This window comes from Pezoporus flaviventris, unplaced genomic scaffold, assembly GCF_033815535.1.
Source record: "Pezoporus flaviventris isolate CSIRO_AGI_PZ_B2104156 unplaced genomic scaffold, CSIRO_AGI_Pfla_v1 ptg000021l, whole genome shotgun sequence".
Classification (NCBI taxonomy): Eukaryota; Metazoa; Chordata; class Aves; order Psittaciformes; family Psittacidae; genus Pezoporus; species Pezoporus flaviventris.
Genome location: NW_026892569.1, coordinates 9725496 through 9744983, shown reverse-complemented (window position 1 = coordinate 9744983; position 19488 = coordinate 9725496). Strand labels below are relative to the sequence as shown.

The following is a 19488-nucleotide window of genomic DNA, read 5'->3' as shown; positions in this document are numbered from 1 at the left end:
ACAAGCATATCAAATATATGTCACTTGCACCCCTAATTCATAATGTTAACAGGAATAAATGCGAAAAGGCATGCCCCTTCTGCAGAGGGACAAATTCACTCCTGCACTGTGCAGGGCTGCCCTGAAGACTAAGTCTAAATGTCCCTAAAGCTCTCCTCACACCCCATCCTCTTAGGGATCTGCTCCCGAGATCCCTTCTCCTACACTCATGTGAGCTGGGTTCAGCTCTCTGTCTGCCAGGAATCAAGCCAAAGCTCTGCATTTTGTCACAGGCTCACTCTTGATGTACAATGCCAGAAGATAACCCCAGCAGGGGATCTAGCTTTAAGTTCTCCAACCAATGAAGTCCTGTCCCCGCTCCTTACCAGTACTCCTCCCCTCCAGTCATGCACTTCTCATAGACAGGTCCTTCCAGTTCTCTGTGGCTGGGGAAGATGCCCTCGTGGTTGATGATGATGGTTTTGATGACCTCATTGACATGGGCTTGGCAGGACACCGGATCCTGCCCATCTGGAATGTGCATCAGAGTGGGCCCAAAGCAGATGGCCAGGTTGTAGGGATCCATCATGTTCTCATCGCTGTACTGTGACAAGCTGCAAGCACAAGTGTTAGGGAGGCATGGTGCTGACTTCCTCTGCTCTCTCAGAATAACCTCCCAGCACCACCACCACTAAACCCCTACCACCAAGAAAGTGATCATCACTGAGCTGTTCACCTTCCCCAGACATACAGCTGTGACTAGGCAAGGCCCATGTAGAAGCAAAATACAACTCTCCATGGCAATACCAGGAAGGACTTGAGCAACAAAGACAGGGGAGCCCTCAAAAAAAAAAAAAGGGAGGCAAAGAGAAACTTGGTGAAAGAGGAAAACAAAACCCAAACTCACTGATTAAGGAAAGCAAAAAGGTATCTCATGACAACGATGACAGCCCGAGGCAGAGTGATGATGATTTGCTGGATCTGGTGCACTCTCTCGGTTGGGTTCTCGATTTCTGGAACACATGGATAGAAAACACATCTTTAAACCTTCTCAGGACCAGGTAATACAGCACCAGAGGGACTTGTTCCAGATCTAGTAGCCCACTGTGCAAGGAAAAGAGCCTGTTTCCAGATTCAATCCACTGGTTTGGCACTAAGGTGCAAGCAGAGAATCAGGCACAGCACTCTTCCGTGGGTGGATTCACACACAAATTCAGATTCAGTTCAACAGCAAATAAAGACATCTCCACAGTTTCACTTTTAAAATGTTTATGAATTATTTAGTTCATTCCTCAACAACTACTCTGTTCTTCAAAAGCTTGAGTCACCACGGCACTGGAAAATGGAGCACTGCATTTCTAGTGCAGATCTTTAAATGAGGTTCTTATTCACGTTACTCTCACGGGTTAGGCATCAGGTCCTTCTGAGCCTTTCCGCTCCAGTCTCTCATTGATTAAATTCCCACTAGGAATTTAATTGGAACTGATTCTGTGTCAGCACTTCAAGATTCACTTCTCCCCACAGCAGTGCACAAAGCCCATAGCTGCTATCACAAACCAGCTTCTTCCTGCAGGAAGGAAGGTGACTTAGAGCCATCTTGCTCCCAGTGCCAGCTCACTCACCTGGGACCCCAGTGCTGCACCCTCATCATCCTGAAGCCCCACATGAGGAGGATGTGAAAGCCCCTGCTCAGGAGCCTCCTTCACCTGCAGAGCTCCAGCACCAACCCACTGAGGGGGCTCAGCGCCGTCCTGCAGCAGCTGGCAGCACATTGCAGCCCCCAAGGTACTGCTTTTTTAAGCTGCTTAGTGTATTATGTAGTTAATCAGTCCTTTGGCTTTTACTGTATAGAAGGCAGACAAACAGTACCAAAGCTTTCTGAGAGCAGTCAGCCTCAGACGTGTGGAAGAGATGCTTACTTTACTGTGCTGGCTCAAACTCTGACATTTGCTAGCCATAACAAAATCCACTGACAGCATGTGGCTGGGCTGCCATTTGTTCAAAATTCCAAGCGAAATTTGGCTTCAGTATAAAGATGGGAATCTTTATAGTATTTCGTTTTGGCAATTCTTTCTTTTGAGGAACACATTTATCCCTTGTTATTGCTTGCTGCGTTCTGTACTTCTTCAGCTTGCTCTTACTTAAAAGGACATTTGTTAAAAAAACAATAAACAAATAGAAACTGGATAGAAAGCCGCAGCAATAGATATCTGTTCTGAAACCCAGAGGAACATATTGTCTCGAAGCACTTGCCTTTGTCACTTAGCAAAATGTTTCAACTGCCTGGAATTCAGAGGAACTAGAGCAATCATCAATCACTGTACGACACTGGCACACCTCTGAATGAATCTTTGCAAATCCATCTATTTCTCATGTGCATTTGAGAAACACATCCATACAAACTCTCAGTCCCCCATAAGCAAAAGGAAAACCAGCCTTTCCTCTGCCACCAGCAAGCCTGGCTTCCCCATCACATCAGCGTGGCAGCTTCCGCGGACACTTAGAGGCCCTCAGACTTATGAAGCAGCACTTGCTGCAAAAGCTCGCTCAGAATAACCTTATCAGGAGCCCAGGGAATCAGGGTGGCTCTGTGATGCACTGTACTGGGGACCCCAAACCACAGGGCTGCATTTAACCTTTCCACCATAATGACAAAATGAGGCAGAAGCTCTTACGGTGAGGGTGGCGTTTTACTGAGCAGCGGCTCTCAAAGAAGGAAGGCTTCCTCAATCTGTTTGGATTGTGACACCAATTACACAGCCTCTATTTATGTGTCAGAAAGTCAGATGCGCTTAAGGTCAGATTTTTAATGGGAACAAGGCACTTTAATTCATTTAAACTCCATCCTTAATTGCAAGGTAGCAACAGCAGCAGGAAAAGAAAGATGAGAAAAAGGAAAATTCTTGTTAAGATGAGAAAAAACAGAGAAAAGAGGATACTGTTCAGAAAATTAACAGATGATGTTTGCAACAAAAAAAAACCCAAAAGCTTAATAAACTGTGCAAACTGGCATTAAATAGGGATGGTTCCAAAGCACAAGCCTATCAGCAAGCACAGATCACATCACCAAGCACATTTCCTGGCACTGAAGGGGATCCAGCCCCTTCTTTGCAGGCTGTGCCCTCACAGGCTCTGCACTCTGCTGCTGCAAGCCCCCTGGGGAGGGCAGCTGGGGCAAGCACTGCAAGCCAGGCTAAAAATCCCTGTCTGGGGCATAAAACTGGTGCAGAAACAGCTCCTTTTGCCATGTTACAGATGTGTTGCCTGTTTTACACATAAAACAGAAAGGCAACAGTGAATTTCCTAAAGCTAATGTACAAAACAACTGTTCTTGACAAATAAAACACATTCTTCTCCTTCTGGAACAAGCCCATCCCTGCATCATTCCCCTCTAGATATCATCTGTCTGTCTTGACATCACTAAATCTCTAGCACTAATGCACATTAAGAAGGGGGGAAGGAGCCATGAGCAGTGAAAGCCAAATGCAGGACATCAGTACATATTTGCCAGTCATTCCCCCTGAAGCTACCCATGTACTGAGACACTCGAACCCCAAAACAAGCCTGATGCCTGTAAAATAAAGTCATCCTGTAGCCAAAGCATGCAACACCCTCCTCCATCATCTCCGAAACATCAGATTCATTCTGCTTTCTTCTTTTCCCCCAGGGAGTAATTGCCATGACTTGCCAATAAATGTATGTCATTACTACAAGGTACTGAGAGAAATAAACCCCAGCTGGGATATCTGTTTCTTCAGTTGCACCAGAACAAGTGGAGCTGGGAGGAGAATTCAGGACAGGACAGAAGTAACTGGGCTTTCCCTGGCAGGAATCCCAGACCTTTGTGACTAAAACCCCTCACATCTCAGAGCACTTTCTGGCTCCCTTTGGTATGGGGAATCCACATAGCAAACACTTGGAGAATAGCTGATGGAGTGAGCTTGAAACCAACTCTGTAGATCCAGGGGCTGGAGAAGGTTTGTGAGCAGCCAGGAGTTACTCATCTTCACTATGTTTACTACAAGACACTGAGCTAAAGCAGCAAAACTCCTTTGGGTCCCAGGAGCCACAACTGTGTGACACGTGATGGGCAGGCACAGGAACCATTGTTACCCGCAGATCTGTGCAGGCCGGACCACAGCTGACCCTGTTCAAGCAATTAATGACCCCCATTTACTTGTACTTGTTCTCCCCGGAGCTGTCACATGTACTTACTTATAGTAGATATCAAATCTTGAAACCTTTCCTTAGGAAAGAGGGGGTTTTCCAGTCCTCGGAAATACAGCTTCAAGACTCCAGCCACTGAATTAATGTCCCGTTCATTCTGATCATCAGCAAGGGGATCTTCGCCTGCCCAGAGAAGAGTTTTCATTTCCAGCATTACTACTGAGTGGGACTTGATATGTGGTTTTTAGCTAGCTTAGAGGAAACTCTGACTTTCCCACAGACAGAAAACCCTCCTCTGTGTGGTAACGCTCTGCATTTTCCCAGCAAGAGAAGAGCTTAATAAGGTATTCTTATACAGCATCCTGCTGAGACATGCTATAGCCCTACCTACTAAAAACCTGCTTACTGTGGGTATTTTGAACCTTTCCTGAAATTGAGGATGTTATTAATCAGTTTTCCTTCACAGTTTCCAGCCCAGTGCTTTTTGCATTTAAAGCAATAGCACAGAGAGCTGAGCAGAGATAAATGATGGTGAGTGAAAGCCCGAGAAGACAGGCTTAACTGGAGGGTGCCATTATGCCTCTGGAACAGACTGAACGGTTCTGGATAGCATTGTAGTGACTTACATCTATAAAAGGCTTTCAATGCCTAAAGGAGTTGGATCCTCCAGCCTTTGAGAATCCCATCACTGCCTTATTCCTGGCCACGTTCACCCTGAGCCTTCCAATGCTCTCAAAGATTAATGCCACGTAGGCCATTACTCCCATCTAGACTGTCCCTTTCACAGTTCCACCTTCACTTGCTGACAGCAGGACTGCTCTGCCCTATCTTGCCTTGCACCTTCAATGTGATTTTCTCAACAGAATCACCGCAACTCCACAACCAATACTGTTCCCAGGTACACACAGCAATGCTGCTCCTCCCTTGACAAACCACTGCAAGAAGGAGGAAAATGGATCCCAACAAACTATTTTATGACTCTCATGCTCCTCATTAATGACAGTGGAAAAGAACTCTGCACCTACCCCTACTTCTCATACTCTTTCCCTAAGTGATTCTTCACTACTGCTGGAGATACAACACTGAGATAGCTAGAAGGGGATAAAAGCTCCTTGTGTCTCAGCAGAAAAGCCTTCAGCACAGGCTTTACACAATGTCTAATGCACCCACCACACACTGAAACTCCCAACGACCATCTCTGCTCCCAGCAGAGCATCCCAGCTGTAGCTGCACATGCTGGCAACACACCTCTCTCAAATGAATTCTTGATGTCGTTGACTTCCACCTGGGAGCCAGGGACTCTGAAAATGCCCTGCTGCTGAAGGCCTGGAAAAGAACAATGGTTTAGATGAGATTTCTGTAACTGTCTATGTGGTGCTTTCTGGTACTGAACAGGAGAAACCATGAGTCCACGCACCTGGAAAAGCTCAGAACAAGAAGGCCTGTTACAATTCATTCCTGCTTGTATTCTCCAATCAAGGCCCCCCAGATCAAAGTGTTGAAAGGGCTCCCATTGGCTTGGGGCATGAGAGAATCATTTAACCTGAGTTAAGTGCTAACACCACCTAAATATTTGCCAGCCATCAATGCTACATCACAGGCAATGGCACTGTAATTATTACATGAGCCCGTGTATCAAGGGCTGTAGGCATCTCTACTGTATTTCACTGCTAACCACAAATACTTAATTTCCTTTGCACAAAGTTTGTGAGAATTACTGAATCAACTTACCATACAAATTGATGTAACGAATGCAGCTTTCTACTACAAGTGGAATAGCCTGTCCTGAATCCTTCATGAAAGGAAAGGAGAAAGTTAAAAGTTACTGGTTTATTGATAACAAAACACGGGAAATGCATTAAAGATCGCAAAACCAGAGATGTGAAATTCAGTGTCATGGAGTTTAGTAAGAGGACAGGTAAGAAAAGGAGGTGTTACGCACATTAAGCCATCAAAAAGTTCTGAGTATACTATGTGCAGTCAGCTATGCACTAAAAAAGCTTTCATCAGTGCGTGAAAGGCTGCTGCTCACTATCTGGTGGAAACCGGGGACTGATGCAACAGGATCACAGCTACTGAATTTCAAAGGTGTAATGCTGAGCCGAAATAAAACTTGTGCCATATCTGATGAAACAGGCTTCCAATAACAGAGTTTATAACATTATTTTCACCTAAAAAGCCATTGTCAGCAGCCGCTAAAGAAACCCAAACACCAAAACACCACAGGGCATGAAATGAACTGCTGGTATCTGAACCTGTGGTGAGCTTTGGCTTGTGTTTCAAAGCTGCTTCTCTCCAGGCCCCTTGTGGAAGGAGCTCAAGGAGAAACGTGAGCCGTGTCTGACTGCCTAAGTGGACATTTATTTTCCTCAGGGGCTTCGTTTGGTTGTTTTTTTTCCATTAGAGCATGGTTGCATGTCTCTGGTTAATTTACTTCGTCTCATAGACGGGCCTCCGGTAAATACCTGATTTCTTGTTCGCGCATTCCTCCTTCCTCTGAGAACACAAAAAAGCAGCAGAGCGGGAGAAAAAGAAAAGATTAAGCAAGGATAAGTTCAGTTAGAGGTGAGCACCTCTTTCGGAGGCCATGAACGCTCAAATGCAATGGCAGCTTAGCAAAGTCCAACCCGAGCCTTCAGGCTGTGCACCCTCCCTTCCAAACCCCATTTGGCACACTGCACCCAAGCCTCAGCGACCTGCAGAAACAGCCTCTTGGATTTCCTCCCTCCCTGATGCTGCGGCACTCTCAGAGCCCAGGGATGCTGCCCGGGCTGCAGGCAAAGCTCTGGGGAGAGCTACTCTGGTGTGAGGGACCCTGTGTCCCAGACTCGAGGACAACCCCAGCAGCACAGCACTGTCAGTAAGAAGTCCGTGCTGGCACAGGACACCCGTCTGCTCAGATGAATTTCCACTGCAGATAATTCCTCCTCCACAGCCCTAGACAGGCTGGACATAAAAATCAGTTTAAGGAAGGAATAATCACAAGTATTAAAGGGATTACTGGCTTTGTCAGTCAGGTCTGTATATTACTTGTGACTGTGCACTGTTTATAAACTTCACCCTTAGGCTTATGGTTGCACTAAAAGAGCCTAAGAGAATAAATCTGAGATGTACAATGCCCATTAGTTTACCTAATCCAGCAGTTTGTCATGAGTGCTTCCTACAGTGTTTTCACTAAAGCTTTCTTCAGAGCAGGATTTAAACACTCTAAGCAACTGGAACTGCATTACTTCCTTTGGAAATCTTTCCAGCAGCCAAGCAATAGCAAAGTGCTGGATTTTGGAGGATTAGCAGATAGATAGCTGGAGGTGTCCTTTGGGACAAATCCCACATCCACAGCTCTTCATTTTTCTCCTCAAATCACTTCTTCTGGGTAATTTCCTGGGACAGGCAGGGCCCCTTCCATTGGGACTGCACTGATATTGAGTTCATCTGGGTTCATCCCAGTTTAAATGAAGAAAATACTCTAGCCCACATTTATGAAGGCTGCACATTATCAGTGATGGAGGAGGAGGAGGAGACTGGAGGATTGGAGGAGACCATTCACAGCCGCTTAGGAATCGCTTTGCTCCAGCACTGGAAGCTGACCCTGGGGCCCTGGCTGAGTGCCGGCAAGGGTTGCAGTGCAAGCTGCAGTGTCACCTCTCCTGGTGCTTGCAGAGCTCCCATGGGAGCAGCAAACAGCTCCACACTGCCATGGCTCTTGCCTGCCCTCGCTGCCGGCTTTCCCTCCTGCTGGGGCTGCGGGAAGGAGCCTTCAGACTCCCAGTAAGTGCCGAGCTGTACGAGATGGCACCAGCCACTGATCAGCCATTGGCACAGAGATGAGCCAGCTGGGCTGGTTATTATCAATGTATTTTATTTAAGGATAAGGATAGCATGTCTACCCTCCCACACAGCCAGCCATATGTGTAGTATTTCAATTCAAGGCTTACAAACGGGAAGCACTTTCTAGGAGCTTGAGTTATTTTGTCTGCCTCAGCTACAGGGGAAATGACCACGAAAAATGGGTGGAAAAGGGGGAGGTGGGAGGCACTGCTGATCCTTTGAGGGGCAGTCTGATCTTCCTTCCCAGCATGGGTGGAAACAGCACAGGATGATGAGTGTTTTGTGCTACACCGCCTGCCAGCATGGCCACCAGCCACGAGGGTCCTCACTGCTACCTTGCCTCTGTGCTGGTGACAGGATGAGAAATGCAAGGAATAAATGAGGACAGCTATGGAGAGAAATTGTCACTGAGGCTAAGCTTGTACTGGCCACGTCAGCTGGGTGCAGGGCAGACCAGAGACACCCCCGAGGAAGGAAAGCAGCCAGCAGTTAGGACAGGAAAGCCACCATTACATTCAGAGCGTTCATAAACTCCTACTGTCAGCCAGCGAGTACCTTAATGAACGTTTCCATATTGCCGTTAAAGAGTTTATGATTATAGACTGAGAGAGGCCTAGGTCTCCTCATTTTCTGTGGCTTAGGGGGAAGACATGGGGGCCTGGGAGAAAATGGAACAAAATAAATCAACAAAACACCAATGTAAGTGCAATGACAGGGTGAGATCTCAAAGGTTATGACCAAGAATAAGAAATAAATCAAACAGAAAAATCCCTCTGTGAGGACTCGACATGTGGCTCCATGCACTCTGCAGCCGCTCACGCTTCAGCATCTCCAGCATGGACATGGCTCCCCCAGGACCAGGGGACCTGCAAAGCACTGGGCTCCACACCGCCACATCATACAGTGCTACTCGAGCACTAACTTAGCTAACTCATTTTGGAGCCCACGCCACAATGGCCTCACTTCTGCAGGTCCCAAAGGTGAGGCTGAGCCCGGGTGCAGCTGGCGGGTATCTGAAGAGTAGCAGAGCCAACCTGTAGGCTGCCTGGTGCAAAATCAGAGCTGTTCACTATTTTAAGTCAAGGTCAAGACCATAGCCTTTATTTAAGTCATAAATTCAAGTTAATCTTGATAATAGAAGCACTTAACAGCAATAAGCCAAGCTACTATCCATCCAACCACTTTTCATCCACATATTCTTCCAGTATTTCCATGTCAGACACACTTGAGCCGCAGCTACATACAGCAATCTAACTAGCTGTTGCTGCAGGCTTCCTGGAGCCCTAGTTCCTATGGTGGAAAACAGTTGTCTCCAGAAGTAAGACAGTGACAGAGCAGTAACTACACCAGGAACCACAGCCTGAATGAACAACGGGTGGCCAGGAACACTCTTCATACAGGACTTGCTTCATTCAAGCCAGAGAGTAGCAAAGCTGCTAAACACAGCTGGTCCTAACTGTCTTGGGTACCCACAATCTGCAGCTACAATTCTCTCTCTCCGAGATGCCAAGTATCAAAACTGCTGCTCAGTGCTTGTGCTAGTGCCAGGGATGACACTGTAAAATGTCATCGTAAAATGAAGGCTCTGGTGCTCAGCAGGATTGTTAACACCTGCCTCCTACCTCCACCAGTTCAGTGCTCCATCAGCCTGAAAAAGCACTGAGAGCAGCTGAAGAGTTCCTATATATTCCTTGATATATCTGAATAAACCACAGCTATCCCTGGAAAACTCTAGGGTGTTCTGTTTATAGAATCATAGAATGGTTAGGGTTGGAAAGGCCCTTAAGATCATCCAGTTCCAACACCCCCTGCCATGGGCAGGGACACCTCACACTAAACCATCTCACCCAAGGCTCTGTCCGACCCGGCCTTGAACACCGCCAGGGATGGAGCATTCACAACTTCCCTGGGCAACCCATTCCAGTGCCTCACCATCCTTACAGTAAAGAACTTCTTCCTTATATCCAATCTAAATTGCCCCTGTTTAAGTTTGAACCCATTACCCCTTGTGCTATCACTACAGTCCCTAATGAACAGTCCATCCCCAGCATCCCTATAGCCCCCCTTCAGATACTGAAAGGCTGCTATGAGGTCTCCTAAATGGAACAGACAGCCTGAAATAGGAAAGTGGGAACATCTCAACCTCCCTGTAGCTAACTTCTGTTTGGGATTCACAGGGACGTGAATGGGTTTTCATCTTTCCAGCAGACATTCCCAAGACGAAAGCCACCAAACAAAAAGGTGAGCCCAGTCACCACAGATAAGCAAACCCACCAGCACCTCTATAAGAACAGAAAAGGTAGGCATGAGCACTTGGAAGTGGCCTGACCCTCCCCCTAATAGCCAGTGACTGAGAGTGCTCATCAGTGCAGAAGAGACCTTAAAGACCCTGTTGACTTCAGGAAGGGTAACAGACACCTATTACTTCTGGAAATGAGGCCATGGAAACGTGTAACTTATTTTAGTCCAGTGATGAGAGCTGCTTTCATTAATGCTATTCACATTTTTATTTCTTCTTCTGATAATGAAGGACATTAAAAACGAAATGCCTGGATCTAATAAAGGGAGAAAAACAGCATAAAATCTCTATCTCCAACCAATTTCTGATCTGTCCTATACCCTCAAGCTGTATTGATGTCTGTAGAGGAGAGATCATGACTGCAAATGCAAACAAAATGAGTGCTAGGAGCCTTCATGCAAAAGTTCTCACAGAGCAAAGTCAAATGGGCATGTATGATTTACACAGAGCTACGATGCAAAGGTGACAGTTGTGATAGGCTGGTCCCTTAATCAGATGCCTGTAATTAGGAAATTGGACTCAATGCTCCTATAGCTTCTAACCACTCCTCCAACTGGTAACCGAGGAGCAGAAATGACCACTGTCCCTTATAGTGCACATCACCTGAGCAGGCCTGTGCTGCAGACAACAGCCCCAGCGTGGTTTGCTGCTATGTAATCTCCTCTCCTGGGTGATGCCCTAGTGCAAGGTGGCCAGGGCAGCCTGGCCTCGGGCTCTACCTGGTGGGAAGGTTGTTCTGCCTACATTTGCATCACTGCCTCACACAAGGAGATTGTCTCTTGTTTGTTTTCCTTTGTGAAGGAAAAACAACTGCTGAAGCACAAGCAAACAGAAGCAGCAGGGAGTTGTGCCATCATCCTTCATGTAGGAGGCTGCTATTCATTCCTTTGATTGCTTTGGCCTGCAACACCACTACCCCATGGGTACTCACTCCTGATAAACAAAGAACTCCAGAGCAAACTCTCCCTGTGAGCTTACACAGCCCTATAGCTGTGCTTTCCTCAACCAGCTCTGCAGAGCCCTGCTGGCACACCCCAAGGTGCTCACCTCCCAGGCTGTGTGCAGCCCCACCAGCCCTGTGCTTGCAAACACACCAGGGGCACCAAGGGCATCAGGGTGCTGCAGAGCAGCACTAGGACCCACAGGGAAAGGATGCAGCAGAGGTGCTGATGCAAAGGGGACCTGGGAGCACAGTAAAGGGCAGCTCCTCGGAGCACATCAGTGCAGTGATGTGAGGCAGGAAAGGCCCTTCTTTGTCCTCACAGCACCTTGCTGCCCTGCTCTGCCACCCCAGTGGGTGCCCAGTGTTGACGCCACTCAGCCTGGCGCCAGCAGCACAGTTCCCTCCGGCCAGAAGGCATCCTGCTGTCCTGCCGCCCTGTGCTAAGGCAGCCTCTTTCCTGCCTGGAAAAGCAGCCCAGGCTTTGCCATCTGCTGCAACATTTCTGACATGGAATGTTGTTTCTGGGGTTTTTTTTTGCTGGTATGGTATTTCATTAAAAACTGAAACAGGGCTGTAAGAAGATAACACAGAAAGACTGTACATGTTCTGGGGAGACGTTTGCTGGCCCACATCTTACTGTCAGAAAACTCATGGCAAGCTGTGGAGATGCTTTATGGACTGGACACAGATCAAAGCCTCCTCCCTGTTATATCCAACCCCAACACTACCTCCTGCTACAGGGATGAAGGTCTGAATACAGGCATGCACTGCACTACTAGGCAAGGAAGCCAGAGCTGGGAAAGGCTTGCAGAGACTTATCAAAGTCCTCAAATGAACAGGGGCGGTAGGGAGCAGGTAGGCACCCAGTGTCGCACTATGTGAACACAACCCAGCTATGCTACAAGGCACTGCACCGTGCTGACACAGAGCTTCCAAGCACTTCGGAACCAGCCAGCTAGAAATTACACTGCAGCAAAAACAAGGGCCTGTTTGTCATCACCCTAATTAACGCACTCCAGGCAATGCGGCTGAGGAGCAGGGCAGTGATGTGGGGAGCCTGGGATCGCCTGCCCTCCAGCCTGCCAGCCCAGGGCACCTGGTTAAATGTGAGCCCTGCCAAGCTGTGTCAGTAGCAAAGCAAACAACCCTTCCCACAGCCACCCCCTTCCTGCCAGAGCGAGCCCTTCCCAGCAGCAGATGAAGTGGAAGAAACCGCTCACCTGGTTGTTCCGCATTCAGCTCTTTCACCTGTAAGAAACACAAGTCTCTATCATGTCTCCACATTAGTCACCACCAAATGACTGTTAAAACACACTCACACATTCACTCCTGGTTCTGTGAGCCCTAGGTTAAAGGCTTCTGGCAAGAAGCAGCTGAACATGCCCTGCAGACTGGGGAGATGCCGAGCTGGCTGCTATACAAGCCCCCACCACTAAAAGACATGTTGGAAATTCAGGATTCAGCCACAAGAGAGGGGAAAATGTCTTCAAATCCCACTGATATTAAAGGTTTATTTGCAATAGGAAGCCCATCTTGTAAATAACCAGATGCACTGCAGGTCCTCTGCAATAAGTGCTCAGTTACACCAGCTGGGGATTGGCCAAGCCAAATGGAAAAGGGGCAGTCTGATAAGGGCTGAAGCCCCCAGGGAGGCCCCTGAGATTATCCAACTGCCTCATGGAGGACCACTAATAGCACCTGGATGCAGCAGAGTATTCAATTCCCCAGCTTTCCCTGGGAGATAACAGCCTATCTAATCACCATCAGGCAGACTCTATTCTGGCTGTCAATATTCTCATTCCCTTCGTGTATTTTTAGTGCTTGGATCTCAAATAAATGGCAGCTATCACCACTGATAAAATCTGTTCATTTTTTAAGCGCATTTGTCAATCCACTGAAAAAATCTGAACTAGTTTCACGTTCCGTTTGTGCCTTTCTCCCAAGGCCAGGAAACCTGATTTATTCTTCTTCTTTCTACACACATAAAAGGAAGCATTTGGCTGCACATGCCTCCTTCCTGCTCTCCCTTGGCATCTGCGGAAAGCAAGCTTGCAGCCAATTCCTCACTGAAAAAGCAATGAATTCCACACAAGTATTTTGCAAATCCAGACTTCTTCTTAATGAGAATCAGCTCATGCTGAAACGCAGCATTTGGTATTTCTGGACTAAATATTTGCTGAACGCCTACACGGCAAGATGATCCCATGGCCTGGGAGAAATTCAGACAGCTTTCATGTGAAAGTCTTCCATGGGGGCTTTTTGTACAACTCTAGAGAATTCAAACACCTGACCTTGCACTCTTCCTCCTAATTATGGCTCTTGTGTGAGAGAGCAGGATGGTGATCAAATTGACCTTCAACAGATTCATCTGCACCAATCCACAGGAGTCTTGGCACTGTCTCCAATCAATGGAGCTCTTTTCTGCATCAAGATCTGGGATCCTGGGGGAGAGTTTATATGGGTCCAATCTCTGTGCAGCACGTGCTGCATCCCCCTTGCTGAAGTCAAAGCCTGAACTCAGACCCACACTGGAGGAGGATGCAGAAGGGCTGGCATTGACCTGCTGCTGCAGGGTGATGAGGGGCTAAGGTGCTACATGGTGTTCTGAGACTCCTGGGGAAAGCAAGTGTGTTAGTGTCTACCCTTGCAGCCTGCTTTGTGTTTACATATTGTGCCTTGACTTGGCTCAGTGTTCACTGAGTGGATCATACCGCAGGATCTAACTAGAAGAAGGATTTTAAGGTGAAATAAATTTGGCAGAGAAAACGTTTGGCAAAACATAGAAAAAAAAAAAAGCTATTCCTTTTTTTTTTTTTATTAACTCTGCAATGAGGAGTCCAATTTCTGTATCATTAAAACAAGACCATGGACCATTTGTGTATCTTAATTTAAATACATTCTCTCCGCTTGGAGCATTGGGACACAACTCACATCTATCTTCTTTACACTGGAAATCATGCAATTTTTTAAAGCCCTTTGAAAGCACTAACAGCTTCTCCAAGGGATATGGTTGCACATCACTACCCCAGCAGCAATTTAACCCACCTAGAGCCATTTGCTCCTGCCTCCCCCAGGAGGTACTACCCCTCTGTTGTATGAAGCTTGTTTGTGTGTATGTAATAATGTGGGTAATAAAAGCCTCCTATGGAAAAAACTAGTTTAAAAACAAGGATGATTTTGCAGTTCTAGTTTAGAGCAAGTCAAAAACCTGTGTTCAGGGGGGACATTTCCTGCTGTCAAATCTGTAACATAGAAACACAGCATCAAGGACAAGAAAATGGACATGTTCAGGGCTGCACTAAGAGGGGGGAAAAGGGAGAGAGAAAGAAAAAGGCAGAGGGCTGGAGCGGGTGGGAAATCTCCTTGCTGCTGGAGAAGTAACACAGCACTTTAGGACACACAAAGATTCAAACAAATCTCTGTAAGTGCACTCCCAAAGAAAGGTGGGAAAAGAGTAATATTCCAAGGAAATAATGATTTTAGCATGTCACCAGTTAAACTTAGTAGTAGCAGCCAACCGCAGAAGCCATCAGTCACTCAGGAAAACACAGACACAGGTAACACAAAGATGACGCCTGGCTTAAAACTGTCTCCTGTGGTGAGAAGGTTCCTCCCTGGACCTAGCCCCGCGACTCACCTTCTCCAAGAGTCTGCTTCAGCAAGTCGTGTTTAGCCTGGAGCTTCGTGATAAGGTTACTGCCATTCAAATACTCTTTAAATTTCTGGAATTAGAAATAAAACAAACAAGGTGGGTAAAGACTCTTGGCAAAAAACAGCCTGTCATTGATGTACACGTTTGCCCGGGGGGCTGCTGGAAGGGGGCTCGGCGAGGCTGACAGGCTCTAACAACCCAGACATCAGATGCGCCGCAGGGCCGAGCGCGGTCTAATCACTTCTCACTGCTCCAGCCACAGTCCTGATGATCTTATTAGCCTGGTCTCCTTGGTGCTGCACCTCCTGCCTGGGAACGCAAGGAGGTCCAAAGAGTTCAAAGCAAGCTTTCTTTTGTCAGCCTTCTGGGAACGGCCCGGAAAATCAAAAGAGGCTTTCCCTCCACTGCCTTTGTGCAAAAAAAGTGCTACAGAGTGAGAACTCCCAGCGCATGAGACCTCCCCAGGACAGGCGCTTTATGTGCTGGGCAACACTAACTGTGCAGCACAACTCGTCTCATTGTGAGACTGTTTGACACCCAGTAACACTCAGGAGAAGTAATTTTACAGATAAGAGGAATGAGAGAGAAGGAGATAGAACAGGAAAGAGAATGGGAAAGATCAAATTCTTACAAAAAGCATTAAAAAAACCCCCAAGCCCAACTCTAACAAAAATTGCAATTTCCTCCCCCCCCCCCCCCCCCCCTCCCGAATTGGAATAATAATACTGTTAAGAGAAAGTAGAAGCTTTTCTGTACATATGTAATATGTCACAAGATGCTATTATCTTTAGCCTATTAACCATGCTTAAATGAGGGCTATTTTTGCTGAACTAATGGCTTATTACTTATATTCAAGCACTGTAACAGAGTACCCTAGATCTGCCTCTATCCAGTGCACAAAAACCCAAGCTGTCACAAAGCCTCCAACATCCAGCATCAGATGCAAATACTTCAGTTCACCCCATGGATCAAGGGCAAATTTTAGCTGTGTGAGCCAAAAAAGGAAGGGCTTCACTGATGGTTCAAAACTGTAAAGGCTTCCAGGAGCAGGCACTGAATGGTGACATAGTGCGAGGCTGGCTGGAGCCCGCTGCCCTGCTCTGAGCCACTCGCACTGAGATCTCTAAGTTATCAGTCACAACCGGTTGCTCCGGTTGTTCCTTCAAATAGAACAAGGCAGACCCTGGATTGTCATTCCCTATGCATTGCCCTACCACTGAAGAACGCATTCCAAACCCAAATCAGACAGAAGACAAATACTTAAAGAGACTGAATTGGTTCTTGCTCTTTCCTAACGAGCACTTAAATTGTACTCAGCCCTAGCAATTAATGCTTTGTGTCCTCTATCGCATGAGATGAGACTCACTGTAAAATAGAACATTTCAGTTTCCTGCTGGTTGGCTCTCCTCTTGGCGATGTTTATTTTGCTCATGTACGTCTCTGATGCAGCCGATTTGACTGACTCAGTGGAGCGACTATGCTGGAAGGCATCTGAAACATCAAAATCTTCCACTGTCAGCATGTCCTGCAAAGTCTGCATTGTGGCATCCAGAGTTTTTCGTACCTATCAGAAAAAGAAGCAGGGTTTTGAAGCAGACTGGGAAAGTGACATATTCTGAGCCAAAACAAATGGCCAACACACAGCTCCTAAGCATCAGGATTGTGCTTGCCCTCGCTGCAGTCAGTGGGTGCTCTCAGCATCGTTGCTAGACAGACTCCACACCTGAGCACCCCAAGAAACCCCCTGCATAACAGGCAAAGGCTCAATGCTGCCCATGAGGCCAACACAAGACCCAGAGCAACTTCTTACCTCTTCATTCTCTATCTTGAGGGTGGCTAGTCGTGACTGCAGCTGGTGGTACCGCATCAGCAACTCGGTCTGCACAGGCTGCTGGGCACTGACCTGACACACCTGAGACAGGAGAGCATTCAGTGGGTTATGCACTGATCATACATACACATTTAAATACCCAAATGATTCCCTCCAGCACCCACAAGCTCCTCACTGCCTTCAGGGAGGCTATATCACCCAGTTTCCCATCAACAGTGCCCTGGGCTTGGGCCAGCACAAAGCATTTTCTACCCAGCATCTGAAAGCAGCCCTCTGAAATGTTCCAATTACAGCAGGTAAATCAAAGCTCTGCTTTACAAATCTGTTGGGCAGTTCAGCTGAGAATCAAACCACAGGCATTCTAATTGGCAGAGATACAGAGCAAGAGGCAGATTGAAAGGAGGAGCTCTAATGAGCAAAGTGTCTCATTAAGAAAGGAAACACGAATAGCAGTGTGTGAAGACAGCACAGAGGGGTAAGGAGTCAGAAATAACAGTGATGGTTAAGAAGAGAAACCCGGCCCAAGCCAGGCTGTGAGGGCTCTGCAGCCCCTTGGGTGAGTACAATACCTCATCCCCCATGTGAGGCTGGAACTCGAACTTCAGCGGAGGGCAGAAGACCTGGTTGCACATGTCCATGATGGTGTGCTTGTCGCTCCGTGCATCCAGGTTGTCCACAGCGTTCTCGATGATGTCCAGGCCCTCGTGGCGGGAGGTTTCGAGGTTGTACTCAGCAGACAGGTATGTCCTGAAGGTCCGAGCGAGGCTGGCGTGGAATCCCAGATCGCAGCACTGGAACACCAAGGAAGGGTATGGTGACACAAACACTCCCACCCTTGCTCTGGAGGGTCATGCGTACGTTAAACACCCACAGAAGTACTCTGTGTCCCAGAGAAACACTAGCCCTGTTGCAACAGGGCACATTTAACAGTGTACTCAATACCATATGAAAAAGCAAGAAGGAAAAAGGACTGAAGGAGAAGAGGTACCAGGGAGCAAACAGCCAGGCAGTACAGCGACCCCACACTGGACCTTGACAACACACCATGCTTTCATACCCTTCACTTGACTGGGAAGGGCACAGAAGCTTTTCAGACAGGACAGAGGAAAATAATCATCCAAAAGCACAGCTCTCCTGGCTGCTGGCTCAGCCCCAGGGCCACTGTGAGCAGAGAGGCCCCACTGAAGGCAACCCCTACAGAGACCCCCAGGAAAGAAGTGCCCAGAGGTCCTGTGCCACTGCCTGCCCCCAGGGCTTCCCTTCTCACCTTGTGAACTGCCCTGCAAGCACTTTTTACACAAAGAAACCCTTTCCCAAAGTTATCAAACACAGATGGACATTCGAGGAAGGTGGCCCTGAGAAACATGCCCTGCAGTATGTGCAAACGCTTTTATCCTCGCTCTGAAGTTGCCTTCCTCTCTCATGATGGAGCAGCTTTTTCTGCATAACTGATCATTCTCATGTTCACCTTGGGGAAAATGATAAAACTCGGAGCTAATTGCTGCCAAACTACTGTACATTAGAGAAAAGCCTGTTTTTAAACTCTCTTCTCAATATAATTGAGTTTGGCATGTTAAGTATAGCAACAGCATAGGGATTTGCTGCTACGAATGCTTAATCACAGCTGAGCTACAAAGCAACTCTCAGCAACCCTCCTCCCATCCCTGATGGGAGCCTTGACAGAGCAAACCTCTGCAGGGCTGTGGTCTGACTAGCTGGCTCTGTCCTGAGTGAGGCAAGGATAAACACCAAAGCAGCACCCAAAATCCAGAGGTTATCAGATGTTGCTCTGCAGGAAAAGGCAGGACAGAGGATGCTGGAAGCAGGAGGAGTGCAACACATCAGCCTGAGCCATGCTGTGGGGCTGTAAGAGACTGCAGTGGAACAGAAGGGCTGCAGTCCAAAACAAGCACATGTACTTCTGGGATGTAACAGAGGGCTGGAGTTCCTGATAGAGGACATAAAGTTAGACGATTATGGCTTTATCCTCTGCAAAGCATTTCATAATCACACATCCCCAGTGCATTCCTTCCTGTCTCCTGGCACAGCACAGGTACAGCTGTGGCACACTCCTGGTCTGAAGCTGTTCAGGTACCTCTACACGCAAACACTGCAATCTACAGAGATGTGCCCAGGCACCTCCATGAGAGAAACAGAGGGAAGCCATGAGAAATACCTTCCATGGCATGCAGCACCAAACTAACCGTGGCCAGCAACATCTTATTACTTGAAAACTATCACAGGACAATTTATATGGCAGAATAATAATCTGCTACACAGATTAAGGAATGAGTAGGAAGTTCTCACTGTCTGAGCTGTAACACAGCCACCCCAGCACAGCATTAGCAGGCCTACAGTGAGTGGCTTCAATTCCAATGTATCCCCACCAAAGCCACAGCCAGGAGGACCCAAAACAAGACCAAGCTTTCCACAGCAGCTCCTGCTGGGAGCTGTCATTTCAGAGGCACCTTCTCCAGCTTTACAGCACCCACAGGCATTAACTGAACCGGTGCAGAAAGGCACAAAAAGTGATTCTGCATCAGAATATCAGTATTGATAAACTCAAAATGGGAAATCTGAAAACTCAGCTGGTGCCACAAGCACAAAGAAGTCATCTTGTGCCGTCTGCCGATCCGAAGAGACAACCCTCAGCTCAGATCAAGTCATAGGCAGAGCTGTATTTGATTTAGTCTGTGCTAAAGCAGCAGTAAAACCACAGTGGGCTGATTCCTGCTCACAGATACACAACAGCCTGCCTATCCCCATCTAGTCTTTTAAGGCAGTGAAAC

The 19488-nt window shown here is 47.4% G+C and overlaps 2 protein-coding genes across 4 annotated transcripts in view; one reads left to right on the top strand and one right to left on the bottom strand.

The window, feature by feature from the left end:
* Window positions 1–19488, top strand: part of THUMPD3 (THUMP domain containing 3) — a 350792-nt gene that overhangs the window by 205905 nt on the left and 125399 nt on the right. The window lies entirely within an intron of this gene.
* Window positions 1–19488, bottom strand: part of SRGAP3 (SLIT-ROBO Rho GTPase activating protein 3) — a 115883-nt gene that overhangs the window by 10849 nt on the left and 85546 nt on the right. For 2 of the 3 annotated variants that reach the window (XM_061456001.1, XM_061455999.1), the window contains exons 7-17: window positions 17269–17490; window positions 16679–16780; window positions 16235–16432; window positions 14854–14938; window positions 12437–12464; window positions 8530–8632; window positions 5878–5938; window positions 5395–5472; window positions 4195–4329; window positions 887–992; window positions 366–593 (exon numbers count right to left, since the gene is read on the bottom strand). In XM_061456001.1, the coding sequence (XP_061311985.1) occupies window positions 366–593; window positions 887–992; window positions 4195–4329; window positions 5395–5472; window positions 5878–5938; window positions 8530–8632; window positions 12437–12464; window positions 14854–14938; window positions 16235–16432; window positions 16679–16780; window positions 17269–17490 (1346 nt within the window). Of the gene's footprint in view, window positions 1–365; window positions 594–886; window positions 993–4194; window positions 4330–5394; window positions 5473–5877; window positions 5939–6611; window positions 6643–8529; window positions 8633–12436; window positions 12465–14853; window positions 14939–16234; window positions 16433–16678; window positions 16781–17268; window positions 17491–19488 lie in introns of all 3 variants that reach the window. The other variant, XM_061456000.1, reaches the window with a different exon arrangement.